General features: G+C 42.9%; 1 protein-coding gene across 2 annotated transcripts in view; it reads left to right on the top strand.

Annotated features, from left to right (window-relative positions):
• The window catches only part of LOC124721299 (excitatory amino acid transporter 1), a 700,822-nt gene that overhangs the window by 537,490 nt on the left and 145,448 nt on the right, over positions 1-17,884 (top strand). For both annotated transcript variants that reach the window (XM_047246208.1, XM_047246207.1), the window contains exon 3: positions 6,757-6,799. In XM_047246208.1, the coding sequence (XP_047102164.1) occupies positions 6,757-6,799 (43 nt within the window). The remainder of the gene's footprint in view (positions 1-6,756; positions 6,800-17,884) is intronic.

Genomic DNA, 17,884 nt, shown 5'->3' with positions numbered 1-17,884 from the left:
TAGCCCTGTATATAGAGAACACTATCCTATGATGAAAATTTTATAGTAATCTCTGTTGTATAAAACATTTTCGGACTTCTTGCCGTATTAATTCAGGGTAAAATCTAGGGCTTTCGACGATTACCTCTATCGCCTTCATCAGGAGCAACTGGCCGTCAACACTGCTGCTGTGGTGGCCTTATACAGCCCAATGACGGCTTCTGATTGGTCGGTAGTTACGTCATGCTGTCGCAGATGGTGTCAACGTCTGCCCTGGTGGCGTCACCGCTCCTGCAGTAGCTTACACATTGCGACTAATATCTCTGGCTCTTCTTTGCATTAAGAGCTCGCTTCCGTGCAGCGTAAGATTATACCCGCTGCCACGGTTGAAACTTTTCTCAAAAATTCTTATTTATACAGCCTCTTTAGTTACAGAACCCAGTATGTAGGAGCCTTGGGCAAAACTTTTGTTTCGTCAAATAGTAATTTATGTTTGTTTGTGAGGCTGTGTACAGCAACTATAAATTTCGTAAGTCCTCAATTTTTAATACGTAATGATGTTCTCCACAACGGTCGGAAACGATACGGATGGACTGGCCGATGTAATTGCTTCCGCACTCACAAGAAATGTTGTCAACCCCAGGGATCTTGGGACCGAGACTGTCCTTTGTCTTCTTAGGCGATAGGAAAACAGATCTGATACCTCGTCTTCCCAGGACTATATAAGGCCACCACACGGCAGCAGGCTCGACAGTCAGTTGTTCGTAACGTAAACGATGGAGCTAATCATCGAAAACTCGATGTTTTACCCTGAATGTATGCGGCAAGAAGTCTGAGTCTGTTTTATACAACAGCGCCGTCGCGAAAGATTACGTTCTCATATAATCTTTGTTCATCACAACACGAAAAAAAACGTATATCATCTCTCTAAGCCAGGAGACGATAAATACTTGTAACAGCTCTCGTAAAGTATGTAAACAGTGCAGTACAAGGCCCAAATGCAGTACTATCAAGAAAAGTACGGAACAAGGGCGTACAGAATTGCTAGTATGTCACATCAGTTCCTTGTTTCTTATTAATCTACCAAAATCATTTGCAATCAAAGTGACGAAATATTCTAGATTATTTGACACTCTTGGTTTCCCGGGACCGGTGCCTCTCAGCTAAAAACCTGATCCTCCACCTAATGGAGCAAAGACTGCGAAACACGTATTAAGTAAAAATCTTGAAGTTTGCTGTTGATTACTTTGGGGTTTCTATTTTCATTTTAAACAGTCACGGAAAAAGAAAGTTTGTCCCTTAAGTGCTACAGCAGGTTGAGCTAGGGTCTCCACCATGAGCTCAGACGAATCTTAGATCTATTGTGAAGCAACCCGGATTTTACGACACACTATTACGAGTTACGAACCTCGGATCAGGCGACGTAATGTTGGGGAGCACACATATCTTGATGACAATATGTAATCTGGTTCTAAATTTTCCTTAGACAAAATTATGCCATGTAGAAGGTGACAGGTAAATAACGGTTAAAATAGGAACATCGGTACACTAGTAGTTTCGAAGAAATGTATTCCAGACAACCTAAACCACATAGCGAGAGTAGACTGCTGTGGCCCTAATAATTATGACACTTGTAATCAATGATAATGTAGCAAGTGTCCACCGGTAAGCTACATACGAAAAGTATAGTCTCAAAAGTCACATTACACACAGGCGACTCGTCCTCTATCGATGGTCCGCATCCTCTTTCGTTACTATTACACAGTTTAGCAATGATTATTGAATGTTTTTGCTCCACTAGTTAGCAGGCTGCTGCTGAGTTCATCATCTGCTGCGGTATCCATCGCTAACGTTTACCAGCGGTCCTCTCTCTTTCCAGCCTAAGTACTGCCATTAGATCTGCCCCTGTGATTCTTTCCTGCTGCTAGTCCTTCAACTACAGTTTGGAGGAACGACTCACACAGTTTGACAAAAGTGAGGCACCTAGAAGACGTGGTCCGATGTCAGTGTGACATGATGCACGCCAAATACGGTAATGTGAATGACTGAGAGTCGCAAGTTTCTGTGACGTGCAGTATAGCCGTGGTAATACCTTAATGTTGTTCACGTTTAATCTTGTTACCAGGTCTGGTAGGGGATGAATAGTATCACATATTGATGAATTACTGTGAAGGGCAAATGAAATGTGAAGGACACGAAGGTTCTGTGTTATCAACACCTGACGGAGTTTGAAAGGGACTTCAGTGTATGTCTCCATTTGACCGGCTGGTAGAATCAACACAACACAAACGGCTGCCTTTGGAGCGGTGGCGTGACAAACAAGCATGAACTGCAGATGAATGGCATTGCATTGTTTTCAGTGATGAATCGCGGTTCTGCATTACTGCAAATGACCATCTTCGGCGAGGTGCCATTCTTCCAATGTCTTGAGAGGCACAGCGGTGTTACTTCTCGGGTCACGGTGTGATTTCATACATAACAAGACACGTTTGAATGTCTATATGTAAGGTGCATATGGGGCCTGAAGATGGCACATTGAATTACCGAAACTGGTTGAGAAAATAAAATAACTTCTCAAATATACGGCTGCTGGCGATTTTCCTTGTTAAATATTTGAGCAGCCGTTGTCCCGCGCCCACAATGGATCAACAGAGATGGTATGACTTCATCTTACGGATGGTTGAGATAGGCGGAACTCTGACAACATAGTTGTACGTCGCGAACATTCTGAGTCCTCGTGTGTTACCTTTCGTGCGACAGTATCCTCTTGTCATTTTTCAACATGACACTGCTCGTCAACTCGTGTGACGGGGATGTATGAACTGTGAGCATGCTACTGAGGCACTCCTGTGGGCGGATAGATCCTCAGATGTGTCCCCGTAAAACATATGAGAGACCAGGTTGGACATAATCTTCGATCCAGTGCCAGTATCCAAGATATCAAGGATCAGTTAAAATATTTGTGGGCCATCTTGACCCAGGAAATGAGCACCGGTTTTTACGACACTCTTCCCAACCAAATCAGCGCAAGCATCCAAGCCAGATGTGTTGCTACGTCATAACGATAAATTAGCTAGAACTATCTTGTTATTCGTAAATTTGATTAGATTTTGTAATCACTGAAATAACATCAGATACCCTCTCAGCCTGTGCAGCTGCATTTAGTTTCTTCCTCTCCTCCTGGGTGCTTTCCGTTTTTGGCAGGTAATGTACGTTCCCAACAGGTATGTGTCTTTCAGTGGATATGATCTGCTTTAGGCATTTTTCTCATTGATTAGTGGCACATTGTCTTTATTTCAACCTTGATCAATTTATCTGATCTTCAACACTCTCTTCTGAGAGTCCGGATTTCAAAGGTTTAAAATTATTTTATTTCTACCTTCCTCATTGCTCATTTGTAGCTCACGTACAAAGATGTTCCCCAACAACAGCTTCTTGTTAATCTTTCTCTAATCTCAAGATCAGTATTTTAGGATGTTGGCCGCTGCTGCTTCATTTTATAGAAACCAATTTTACCTTGACTGATTATTGCCACTATGTTTGTCTTGGATCTCCTTTCTTTATATATTCAGTTTTCGGGAGTCTGTGGTGCTAGCTTAAGATTTAGCCATTCAACACGTCCACCTTCCCCGCACTTCATAATCGCAGTTTCATTTTTGATTATGTACATGTTATAGCTATCCATCAGGAATTTTTCCATATCATTAAGCAAAAGACTCAATTTTCACTTTTGGGAACTATTGCTATTTCGACAGTATTACGTATAATGCTGATATTCTGTTCATTGCAAATGTAAAGCTTCCAATACTCACACAAAACTTCTGTCGCTGTTTCTCTCAGCCGACATGGAAGTGTTGATCACATCGTTTTACGTGTTTGTTCCTATAGCACTGAACGGTAGGTCTCCAGGAGATATGGGCTCTTACTCAAACAGTTTATTCTCCGATGCTCTCTTCACGACCAGTGGGGTTGCAACGGAAATTTAGAAACAACAAATTTCTTCAGCCTTCAGTTGGCCTTTCGGACAGTTCACAGGATATGTTTAAACTTCTGCTCTCATCGTGAGCTACAACAGTAATATTAATGGAGAACTTCTCAACGTTTGAGGCTTGCATCGACCTTTCTTTTCACAAGCAGCAAATATTCATGCAATTATTTCCTCTTTGGCAGTGGCAAAGCCTCAGACTTCTTCCGCTTGAACAGAAAGTGGACGAAACTACAGATTATTTGAAGTAGGTTTGATTTCTTACTTTTGTGTGTCAAATTGTCAGATATCCCGAGTAAATCTACTTATTCGTGATAAAGTGTGAAATTCCTGAGTAAACATACGAGTTAGTATTCTGACAGTAGAACGGATTTCGGTTTCGGAGAAACAGAAATAACTGGAGTTGTTTGGCAAAGGTTAGTGCGTCTGATTGCTATTGAATTTCAGTCAACAAGCATGCATTTCGTGTAAATGTGGACAACAGTAATTAAAGACAAATGAAACAGCTTTTGGACTTCGACTAATAATGACTAGAAATGCAACATTCTTAACTACAAGCTTGTTGTTTTCTAATGCTTTTCTTAAGACAGGCAGTAAAATCACAGTTTTTCTCATTTACTCCCATTAAAGCAAGAGGAGAGGCTCATGAATAATATTGAATTTATATCATGAAATTAAATAGTCCCTGACAGGGATTTTTCTTAAGCAATTTGAAGAACCCTCGCATAATGTAGATCTAATTGTCTTAGGGAAATACGAACCTCGTTACTCCCGCGACCACCGAGCGAGGTGGCACAGTGGTTAACACACTGGACTCGCAATCGAGAGGACGACGGTTCAAACCCGCGTCCAGTCATCCTGATTTAGGTTTTCCGTGATTTCCCGCTTCAGGGAAATGCCGGCGGGATGGTTCCTTTGAAAGGGCACTGCCGACTTCCTTCCGCATTCTTCCATAATCAGATGGAACCAATGACCTCGCTGTTTGTACCGTTTCCCCGAATCAATCAACCAATCAGTCAACCTACCAACCAACTCCCGCAAGTGAATCTTGGCACTGCGCCTCGACGTTCGGTATCCTCTATAGAATCACATATTTCTTCTACCCTTTACTACGCATTTGCTGGTCTCTGCAGTGGAAAAGTGCAACTTCTGTCATCAAGCTAATGACACAGTAACCGCCATGTCCTCTGCTCAATTACCTCTGCCTCACCAACAGCGAAAAAGAGAAGGCGTTCACTCATTATCTCGGAACGCAGATTTTTTTGTTAAGTGTATTCATCTATCAGTGATCTTAGTGAGTCAGATTATACGGGGAAATTTATTGGGAAAATGGCTCAACAGTTTCGGTCACGTGTTCACACGTCCACGAAACTGAAATGGTCTCAGTCACTTCCTGAGTATTGTTTCATGGGTTCCATAGGTCCTGTAAACACGTAAAGGGTAAAGGGCAATAAAAGAATATTGCCAATTGGTTCAACGTTGGAAAAATGAGCGGTTTCAAAGTGTGCTGGCTATACCTACGAGAAAAATTATGTCCTTTAATATCTGTCTTCTTCTCAGTTTTGAATGTTTAAGTAACACAATATGACCCTTATGTTTTCCGCTGAGTAATCTAGGATAAACGGCTCATTTTTAGTTTTAAACCAATTTAATTCACTAAATATTTTTTACTGTAATTTCGAATTACGTAAACTCCGTAGCAGAACAAGAAAAGTTTATGAGAGCAACCATCTGCAGGACCCCTGGCGCTTACCGACTGCTACGGCAAGTGTTGCGGGAAGCAGGCACTGCGGGGACACGCGCCTGCCAGTTTCTTTTAACATACAGGGTTGACAGTTTCTGATGGGAAATATGTGGGCTCTCACTAACTTCATACTTGAAGACAAAGAAAGACCAGCTAACCTTCGATCCTCCGGCTATTTCTGGGACTACAAACAGTAAATACTGCTTCTATGTCTTCCAAGAAAGTAAAGAAGACAACCCGTGACTCCCCACTCTGGATTTTCAAAATTTTAAGTTACACTTGTGAAATTGGTGACTTTTTTCCGAATCTGACACTGATAAAAAAACTATACTAGCGGGGAAAATATCACAGTCGTTTATGTCCGAAGATGTCTTGAAACTGTAGTGACAGAACCATTGTGCTAAGAAGAAACAACATAACATACAGAAACATAAAGTAGGCCAACTTCCTTATTATGTCTCAGAACTGGTGTTCCGCCTTATGCACTTAAACGTTTGCGATTAGATAGTCCTTATGACAGTGTAACGGGGCAGATTTGTCAACCATTTCATGCTTTAACAACCCAGACTCATAGCCTAATTACAGGCTTTAAAAATAACATCACCAGTTAGACATCAGTCTGATACATTAAAGCATAATCAGTGCACGCAATAAACAAATATATATACCTTTCATAATTTAATCGAAGGAAGTTACTTTGAATTCTTGCCTCCGTAAAATAAAAGCACATTTTTTATTCTCGGTAATGCTGTATGAGCGCTGGATTTCCATTTCGCACTAAACCGAAAATGTAAAAATTTATCGTATTCCAGTTTTGACAACTTGCCATGGAATACAGTACGTAATCACGTGTGTATTGTTCTTTCTTAGATCATTGGTTCTAGCATCACAGTGCCAATCTTCGTTTGAATATGAAGGCTTTGATATTATTCCCGTAAGAAATATTTAAAGCAGCTATCGTACACAATAGCATAAGCATTTATTTCTTATTTTTAAGGACAAGGTTTTCGTAATGCGCCAGCTTCACAGAATGATCTTCTTGTTCCAGAAACATGTTCCCTCCAAATCTGGTGCAGGCAGCTATTGCACAGGTAAGACACTTAAACAAGAACATTTCATTTGAACCTCAGTCGTTCCGTAAAATAATGGTGGAGAGACTACTCATTTCCACAAAGCAGCTTCCCCTTCAGCGGTTGAGTCTCTAACAAACGAACAGCATGTATGCTCTTAAATATTATTTTTCCAGCAGAAATAAGTTTTAAATAGGCGATCCTGCTTCTTCACATAAGTCACTTTTCTCACTGTTTCGAAAAGTGGAAAGGAGTAATCTAGGTAAAAACCAGAGCAACATGAGCAAGTTGTAGAAACAATAACTGCATTGATTAAATGTTCCGTCGGTTCCTTGTAGAATATTTTATACATTATGAATGAAAACACACTCAACACTGGTGTAATATTCTACAATAATTGTTTGGCTTCCCCAAATTCAGATTGCTACTGCTCTATAAAAGAGACATTCGTTATGAGCGACAAAAAATTCTACTCATGATCAGAATTTGTTTAATATATAATTAAAAATTTTGATAATAGTCATAGTTATATTATTTTGTATTCGGGGGAGTTATTTTCTACGTTCTGTTTCAATTATGGACAAACTTAAACTAAGCTTCAAAGTGTTTTGTAGTTATACCTTAGATTTTTTTTCTGAAGCACTTAAATTACTGTTCTTAACAGAAATCGCTGAGTATATATTCGTTCCAAGATGATGATTTATGTATCGAGGACGTATAGAGTAAATTAGCTTCTCGTCACTGATACTTGTGCGTCGTGAGCTAAATTAAGAAATAGGTGCTTTACCGACACCCGTTAGGAAGGAAATCAATTTCTTCGACGATAACTGATCCTTAGCTGTGTTAGTTTTCACAAAAGTTAACTAAAACTGTCGTCCGTTCAGGGACCTGCCTCCATGGTCGTCTTCTAGTATGGACTAGATTCGCAGAGCACGAGGCAGAGGCGTGTTTGGCGCGCTCGTACATTGGCAGACAGTAGCAGGAGGCTCGTTGGCACGGAGATTAAACAGCTGGTGTATTAATGCCACTAACATGAGTTGCAACGCGGCCGCTGTGCCAAGTTCCCGCAAGGTATGAGTACGCGTCCGCCTCCAATCGCACAGTCAACTGATAGGTTGTGAATCATAGGGATGAAGAAGAAAGTTCTATCCGCTGTTAGTGTTACACGAGGGTGTGCTGAAAAGTAATGCCTCGGATTTTTTTATTCTATTCTAAAAGTCGGTTGAGGTGTTACGTGCCATGCATAATAGTCGGTCGACTTTCCCGCTTCGCTGACGTAAGTTGCAACCCCCCGGAACTAGAAGTCTCCGAAAACTAGCGTGTAACGTGGCGGTGTGTAATCAACTACACTATCTGATCAAAAGTATACGGACACCCCAGAAACATAAGTTTTTCATATTAGGTACGTTGTGCTGCCACCTACTGCCAAGTACTGCATATCAGCGACCTCAGTAGTCAATAGACATCGTGAGAGAGCAGAATCGGGTGCTCCGCGGAACTAACGGACTTCGAATGTGGTCAGGTGATTGGGTGTCACTTGCGTCATAGGCGTATGTCTGTATGCGAGATTTCCACACTCCTAAACAGTCTTAGGTCCACTGTTTCCGATGTGATAATGGAGTGGAAACATGGAGGGACACGTACAGCACAAAAGCGTACAGGCCGACCTCGTCTGTTGACTGACAGAGACCGCCGACAGTTGAGGCGTAATGTGAAATAGGCAGACATCTATACGGACCATCACGCAGGAATTCCAAACTGCATCAGGATCCACTGCATGTACTGTGACAGTTAGGCGGAGGTGAGAAAACTTGGATTTCATGGTCGAGTGGCTGGTCATAAACCGCATATCACGCCCGTAAACGCCAAACGACGCCTCGCTTGGTGTAAGGAGCTAAACAATTTACGATTGAACAGTGGAAAAAAGTTATGTGGAATGACGAATCACGGTAGACAATGTGGCGATCCGATGGCAGGGTGTGCGTATGGCGAATGCCCGGTGGACGTCACCTGCCAGCGTGTGTAGTAAAATTCGGAGGCGATGGTCTTTTGGTGTGATCGTGTTTTTCATGGACGGGGCTTGCACCCGTTGCTATTTTGCATGGTACTATCACAGCACAGGCCTACATTGATGTTTTAAGCACCTTCTTGCTTCCTACTGTTGAAGAGCAATTCTGGGATGGCGATTGCATCTTTCAACGCGATTGAGCACCTGATCATAATGCACAGCCCGTGGCGGAGTGGTTACACGACAATAATGTCCCTATAATGGACAGGCATGCACAGAGCCCTGACCTGAATCCTATCGAACACCTTTGGGATGTTTTGGAACGCCGACTTCTTGCCAGGCCTCTCCGACTGACATCGAATCCCCCCTCAGTGCAGCACTCGTTGAAGAATGGGCTGCCGTTCCCCAAGAAACCTTCCAGCACCTGACTGAACGTCTGCTTGCGATAGTGGAAGTTGTCATCAGGGCTAAGGGTGGGCCAACACCATACTGAATTCCAGCATTACCGATGGAGGGCGCCAAGAACTTGTAAGTCATTTTCAGCCAGGTGTCCGGATACTTTTGATGACAGTGTATGTCGTTTCGTGAGAAACACCGTGCTGTAATCTAATTTCGAATTCTAAAAGTTAGTTCACGCAGTCGTGGGTTCATTGTCATCGATCATCATTCTCCATTCTGTCCTGGTCGACCTCTTTCCGACTTCCGTATGTTTCCAAACTTAAAGAACACCTTCGACGACTTGAATTTGATAATTATGAGGCGGTGCAAGCAGAGATGAGGCTGTGGCTCTGTCAACAAAGTCAAAAATTCTACAGTGACGGTACCAACGAACTACTTTCTCGTTGGTAGAAATGTGTTCGTCGCCAAGGTGACTATGTTGAGAAATAACTATGCAGACATGCAGACGTAGAACGTTAATAACATTTGTTTCATTAAAAAAGCTTTAAGAGTTTTCACGTAAATAATCTGGAGGCCTAATTTTTCATGCTCAAATGTCACGATGTATATAATACTGCTTTCCATTTTAGTGTTTCTGTGTATACCCATCGTTTTTCGCCTACAATAAATGAGTAGTGGAAACAGGCTGGTAGTTTTACTTGGTAAATCTCGAGATATGACTTTATCAGCGGAGACGTTCTATGAAAATGGTAATATTTGCTTGCCTCAAGGGAGGGAGAGTAGGGCTTAACATCCCGTCGACGACGAGTAAATTAAAGACAAAACACAGGCTGAATTGGGGGAAGAATGAGGCAGGACATTTTCTGTGTTATTTCAAAGGATGCATTTCAGTATTTGCCGTAAACGGTTGGAAGAAATCACTAAAATGCTAAATATCGATTAGCGTACCGCCATGCTTCCGAATCATTAGTAGAGAAATCGCGAAGAAGGCTGTGGACTCGTCGATGGCATGACACAAAAGATAAAGCATTCCCGAATATTGGTTTAAAATATAGCATTTCATCAACTGCTGCAATGCAGTACAAGCAGAGGACGAATTAATACCAGAACTGATTCAACTGTAATAATTATGCTAATGCGGTCATAGAAATCACTTCACACCCTAGTACACCGTTCTTTAGATTGACTATGTAAAAAGTGATTCAGTGACAGAGCACAGCTACGTAATTCGACTGCTTACAGAATAGTACACTCATATTGATCACATTATTGAACATAATCGGACAGCATAGTAATTAAATTTTTTATGTTGGTCATGTTAGTATAAGAATTGAGGGGCTGGCATTTTGATTTAATCGCTTTTGTGAGAAACAATTCGTATTTTAAAATAAAAATAAACACTATTTAATGGCAACAAATTTTATTTGAGCACCACCAGGTAGTTTGTATATTTAAAATAATTGGATCAGTGCGATAAAGACCGCGAAGCTGTCGATTTCATTATTACGTTGCTTTAAATTAGGTGCTGTTACTTGCACTGCATTAAAGTAACTCATTATTTTTCTTCAGTTTTCTTGTTGAGCCCCTTGCAGTAACACCATATTCTGAACGCAAAGAGCTCTGTAAACTATATTGCTCATAGTGTGTCACCCAGCCACATTCTTCATTACCCATATGCTCCATATAATTTTCATCTGGAAATTTCACAGCACAGCCTTCTCAAAATCGAATAAACGGTTTCCTGGACGAAGAGAGCTCATGTATATACTACTGCAGGTGATACTTCTGTTAAAATAATTAGAAAGCCCGATAATCATTTCGAAAATATTACGTAAAAAATGACTATATATACATGCAAGCAGTGAGATGCGAACGTGTTACCTTCCCCTCGTCATCTGAAGACTCCAATTACTACGCTACGATTTTAAGGCGATAGTAAGTTCTGAGGCATATGCTGCCGTACGTCTGAGGTCGATAGCTACAGATGTGTTATTTGATATTTAACTATAACAAACTGTACCTAAAACGACGCGCTTCTGGTAAATCCTCAACGTGCCGAAGCACTGAGACATCATACTTTCACAGCGCGCAAGGTATAATACGAGAAGCCTGAAACTACTAATCTGTAGTTTCCCGTTATTTTATTACAACAATCATTACCAACTAAAGACGCTTGGTGCTTTGAAATAGCTTATATTCATGGCACATTCTTTGTAAAATAAAAGTCACCAAATGTGGAGTTAAGCGCAGTTTGACTGAATCCAATATGGTGGTTCCCAAGTTCTGCTTGTGACTTAAAAACGATGTTGCATCCCACTGACCGCGTTAGTCTCCACAAGGCATAAATCTGACTTGGCAGATTCTTGCTTTCATGCTTCACGGTATAGTGGAACGTGATATTTCACGCTGTGTTCACGACCAGCTCTTCGTCCACCAACGATTTCATGACCCGTGAGGGGATGTCTTGAGAGAGGTCCAAACTGCTGCGGTGTTATTAAGAATCTACATGAATATTATATACACTGACAAAACTAGTGGGATAGCGATATGCACATATACACATGGCGGTAGTATCGAGTACACGAGGAGTGCAAGAGTAGTGCATTAGCGGAACTGTCATTTGTACTGAGGTGATTCATGTGAAAAGGGTTCCTACGTGATTATGGCCAAAATACAGGAATTAACAGACTTTGAACGCGGACTGGTAGTTGGAGCTAGACGTATGGGGCATTCCATTTCGGAAATCGTTAGGGAACTCAATATTCCGAGATCCACATTGTGAAGACTCTGCCGATAATACCTAATTTCAGGCATTACCTCTCACCACGGACAACACAGCTGCGTTTGCGTAGAGTTGTTAGCGCTAACAGATAAGCAACACTGCGTGAAATAACTGCAGAAATCAATGTGGGACGTATGGCGAACGTATCCGTTAGGAGACTGCGGCGAAATTTGCCGTTAATGGGGTATGGCAGCAGGTGACCGACAAGAGCGTCTTTGCTAACAGAACGAAATCGCCTGCTGAGCCTCTGCTGGACTCGTAACCGTATCGGTTGGACCCTAGACGACTCGAAAACCGTGGCCTGATCAGATGAATCCAGATTTCAGCTGGTAAGAGCTGATGGTAGGGTTAGAGTGTCATACAAAGGCCCAGGACTTGCAAAATGATTTAGATATCTGTATGGTGCGAAAAGTGGCAATTGACCCTGAATAAAGAAAAGTGCGAAGTTATTCACATGGGTACTAAAGGGAATCAGCTAAATTTCGATTACGCGATAAGTCACACAAATCTGAGGGCTGTAAATTCAACTAAATACTTAGGGATTACAATCACAAATAACCTAAATTGGAACGATCACATAGATAATATTGTGGATAGAGCAAACCAAAGACTGCGGTTCATTGGCAGAACACTTAGAAGGTGCAACAGGTCTACCAAAGAGTCTGCTTACACTACGCTTGTCCGCTCTATTCTGGAGTACTGCTGTGCGGTGTGGGATCCGCATCAGGTGGGACTGACGGATGACATCGAAAAAGTACAAAGAAGGGCAGCTCGTTTTGTATTATCGCGAAATAGGGGAGATACTGTCACAGACATTATACGTGAATTGGAGTGGCTATCATTAAAACAAAGGCGTTTTTCGTTGTGACGGGATCTTCTCATGAAATTTCAATCACCAGTTTTCTCCTCCGATTGCGAAAACATTCTGTTGGCACCCACCTGCATAGGGAGAAATGATCATCACGATAAAATAAGAGAAATCAGGGCTTGCACGGAAAAATGTAAGTGCTCGTTTTTCCCGCGTGCCGTTCGATAGTGAAACAGTACAGACAGCATAAAGGTGATTCATTGAACCCTCTGCCAGGCACTTTATTGTGAATAGCAGAGTAATCACTTACATGTAGATGTAGGATGTAATAAAACACTGTGCAAGTTGTTGGTGGCTTCATAATGGCGTGGGCTGACTTTATGTAAAACTGACTGGGTCCTCTGGTCCAACTGAACCGGTCATTGACTGGAAATGGTTATGTTCAGCTACTTGGAGACCATTTGCAGCCATTCGTGTACGTCACATTCCCAAACAACCATGGAATTTTTATGGATGACAATGCGTCGTGTCGCCAGGCCAAAATTGTTCACAACTGGTTTGAAGAATATTCTGGACAATTCGAGCGAATGATTTGGCCACCCAGATCGCCCGACAGTAATCGCTTCGAACACTTATGGAACATAATCGAGAGGCCAGTTCGTGAACAGAATCCTACACCGGTAACACTATCGCAGTTTCGGACGACTGTAGAGGCAGAATGGCTCAATATTTCTGCAGACGACTTCGAACGACTTGTTGAGTCCATGAGACGTCTAGTTGCTGCATTACACTGGATAAAAGGAGATCCGACACGATATTAGGCGGTTCCCGTACTATTATCACCGCAGTGTAGATCACTAGATGTTACAGTTTTCGTACCATGGAATTCCAATCATTTGTTATTTCCTCCACCACAGCTCCTCGATCTGTTAATGTTCCGGCCGGCCCCTTTGGCCAAGCGGTTCTAGGCGCTAGTCTGGAACCGCGCGACCACTACGGTCGCAGGTTCGAATCCTGCCTCTGGCATGGATGTGTGTGTTGTCCTGAGGTTAGTTAGGATTAAGTAGTTGTAAGTTCTAGGGGACTGATGACCTCAGATGTTAAGTCCCATAGTGCGCAGAGCCATTTTTTTTTGTTAATGTTCCGCCTGAAATATACTGTTGTTGCTGTTCCTGTTTCCATTGTCGCCTTCAGCCCGAAAACAGGTTTGGTGCTGCTCTCCACGGTGTAAGCCTCTTTATCTCTTGATAGCTATTGCAACATACATCCGTTGAAACGTTCTTTCTGTAGTCAACCCTACGTCGCCCTCTGCAATATTTACCCCCATGCTTCCCTCTATTACTAAACTGAAGATTCCTTCATTTCTCATGATATGTCTGTCACCCGATCTCTTCTTTCAGACAAGTTGTACCATAAAATGCTTTTCCAAGAAAATCGGTTTAGTTCGTCGTCATTAGTTATCTAATATAGCCACTTAATCTACAACATTCTTCTGTAGCACCACATTTCAAACGCTTGTATTCTCTACTTATCTGAACGATTCATCTTCCACGTTTCACTTCTGCACAAGGAAACCCTTCTACATCTACATCCATACTCCGCAAGCCACCTGACGGTGTGTGACGGAGGGTACCTTGAGTACCTCTATCAGTTCTCCCTTCTATTCCAGTCTCGTATTGTTCGTGGAAAGAAAGATTGTCGGTATGCCTCCGTGTGGGCTCTAATCTCTCTGATTTTATCCTCATGGTCTCTTTGCGAGATACGTGTAGGAGGGAGCAATATACTGCTTGACTCATTGAGAGGGTGCGTTTCTGGATGAGGTATCGAATATATTGCTTCCCCTCAATTATACCTCCTGAGGAGATCAAGAATGTTAAATTAGAGAGATTCGAGCGCGCACGGAGGCTTTCCGGCAGTCGTTCTTCCCGCGAACCATACGCGACTGGAATAGGAAAGGGAGGTAATGAGAGTGGCTCGTAAAGTGCCCTCCGCCATACGCCGTTGGGTGGCTTGCGGAGTATAAATGTAGATGCAGACTTCCTTCAGATAAATACCTCCAGGAAAGACTGCCCTTATTTAGAAATGTAGTTCTTGCTATTTTCCGTTCGCGTTTGATATCTTTCTCCTGCCCAAACAGCGAGACTCGTCTACTACCTTTGGTGTGTTATTTCTTAATATCAATACCCTACAAGTGCAAATTGTTTCAAGAAATACTGGGTGATCAAAAAGTCAGTATAAATTTGAAAACTGAATAAATCACGGAATAATGTAGATAGAGAGGTACAAATTGACACACATGCTTGGAATGACATGGGGTTTTATTAGAACGAAAAAATACAAAAGTTCAAAAAATATCCGACAGATGGCGCTTCATCTGATCAGAATAGCAATAATCATCATAACAAAGTAAGACAAAGCAAAGATGGTGTTCTTTACAGGAAATGCCCAATATGTCCACCATCATTCCTCAACAATAGCTGTCGTTGAGGAATAATGTTGTGAACAGCACTGTAAAGCATGTCCGGAGTTATGGTGAGGCATTGGCGTCGGATGTTGTCTTTCAGCATCCCTAGAGATGTCGGTCGATCACGATACACTTGCGAATTCAGGTAACCCCAAAGCCAATAATCGCACGGACCTGGGAGGCCAAGCATGACGAAAGTGGCGGCTGAGCACACGATCATCACCAAACGACGCCATCTGTCGGATATTTTGTGAACTTTGTTTTTTTTTTTTGTTTTAATAAAACCCCATGTCATTCCAAGCATGTGTGTCAATTTTTACCTCTCTATCTACATTATTCTGTGGTTTATCAAGTTTTCAAATTTATATTGACTTTTGGATCACCCGATATATTGGGTAACGTGTTTCTGAACTGAGGAGAATGCGGAAGTGTAGCAAACAGCCGTCTTCGTTGACGATGGGAGACAGGACAATGAAATTACGAATGGGTACGGATCAGGTGCTCGAGCAGCTTAACGTCACGGAAGTAGCGTAGCAGAAAATCACCCCCAAACGAGAAGAGCGTGGAGTGGAGGAAGGGAGATGCGTGGCACGGGCAGCTGGAGCGCCAGCGTGGGTACTGGTATAGGGTGCGCAAGCAGCAGGCAGGAAGCGCGGCGGCACGGGAAGAGCCTCATTGCACGCCCCACCAGCAGCCGCGCTGGGGCCGCCGCGCTCCCGAACCAAGGAATCTGCTCACAGCCACCCGCTGCTCGCCGCGCGTCCCTCGGCCTAGCGAGGCGGCCACTTGAAATTCCAGTGTCGACTGGAATGCGCTCTCCGGGATGCAGCTGTCACAAAACAAATACTGTGGAAGGAAGGTTATCTTAACTCGAACAGAAACCAGACTGCACTCCATTACACGGAAGGCAGGCAGTCCTCGAGAAGGAAGTGGAGTAGGATTGAAACATATCCCCCTAATGCTATTCTGTGCTGTTACACAGAGCCAGCAGTAAGCGGAACGGAGTCATTTAAAGGGAATTAAAGTCCAGGGAAAGGAACTAAAAACTTCAGGTTTCGTCTGTTACATTGCAATTTTGGCTGAGACGGCAAAGAACGTGAAAAATCAGTGGAACGGAACGGATAGTGTCCTGAAAAGACGTTGCAACATAAATATCAACACAAGTAAAACAGGATTGTGAAGTGAAACTTCCTGGCAGATTAAAACTGTGTGCCGGACCGAGACTCGAACTCGGGACCTTTGCTTTTCGCGGGCAAGTGCTCTGCCAACTGAGCTACCCAAGCACGACTCACACCCCGTCCTCACAGCTTTACTTCTGCCAGTACCTTGTCTCCTACCTTCCAAACTTAACACAAGCTCTCTTGCGAACCTTGCAGAACTAGCACTCCTGAAAGAAAGGATATTGCGGGACATGGCTTAGCCACAGCCTGGGGGATGTTTCCAGAATGAGATTTTCACTCTGCAGCGGAGTTTGCGCTGATATGAAACTTCCTGGCAGATTAAAGGTTCGCAGGAGAGCTTCTGTAAAGTTTGGAAGGCAGGAGACGAGGTACTGGCAGAAGTAAAGCTGTGAGGACGGAGCGTGAGTCGTGCTTGGGTAGCTCAGTTGGTAGACCACCTGCCCGCGAAAGGCCAAGGTTCCGATTTTGAGTCTCGGTCCGGGACACAGTTGTAATCTGCCAGGAAGGTTCATATCAGCGCACACTCCGCTGCAGAGTGAAAATCTCATTCAAGGTTGTGAAGTGTATGGAAACTGCATTAAGAAATGAGACATCAAAAGTAGTCGACCAAACTTACTATACAGGCAAAAAAAAAAAAAGAAAGAAACACGATTGAATAAGTTCAAATGGCTCTGAGCACTGTGGGACTTAACTTCTGAGGTCATCAGTCCCCTAGAACGTAGAACTACGTAAACCTAACCAACCTAAGGACATCACACACATCCATGCCCGGGGCAGGATTCGAACCTGCGACCGTAACGGTCGTGCGGTTCCAGACTGAAGCGCCTAGAACCGCTCGGCCACTCCGGCCGGCGATTGAATAAGTAACTAATATACACTGAAGAGCCAAAGAAGCTGGTACATCTGCCTAATATCGTGTAGGGCTCCCGCGAGCACGCAGAAGTGCCGAAACACGACGTGGCGTGGTCTCCAATAATGTCTGAAGTAGTGCTGGGTGGAAATAACACCATGAATCCTGCAGGGCTGTCTATAATTCCGCAAGAGTACGACGGGGTGGAGATCTCTTCAAAACAGCACGTTGCAAGGCATCCCAGATATGCCCAATAACGTTCATGTCTGGGGAGTCTGGTGGCCAGCGGAATTGTTTAAGGGGTGTAGGACGTCAAACGGGCCGACTTGGAGCAGGAGAGGCATCACAGGACATTTTAATTTCCACTGTCTATACTTTTACAAATATATTCATAAAACTTTGTCAGCAGGACCAGGAAGGATTCAGAATTTACACTCACAGCAGTGGAAGTTCGAAAACATACCAAAATAAATGTTTTTTACATGTGAAATTTCATAATTTTTTTCACTTACTAATGGCAGCATTTGTTGCTATAGGTACACTTTTCTTCATAAGTAAGAGAGATTCTTCGATGAATTTGTGCACAGTTCAATTATTGCTTTCCTGCATTGTTA

The sequence above is a fragment of the Schistocerca piceifrons genome, chromosome X (assembly GCF_021461385.2).
Source record: "Schistocerca piceifrons isolate TAMUIC-IGC-003096 chromosome X, iqSchPice1.1, whole genome shotgun sequence".
Taxonomy (NCBI): domain Eukaryota; kingdom Metazoa; phylum Arthropoda; class Insecta; order Orthoptera; family Acrididae; genus Schistocerca; species Schistocerca piceifrons.
Note: the sequence above shows the minus strand (reverse complement) of the source record. Positions and strands in the feature narration are given on the sequence as shown.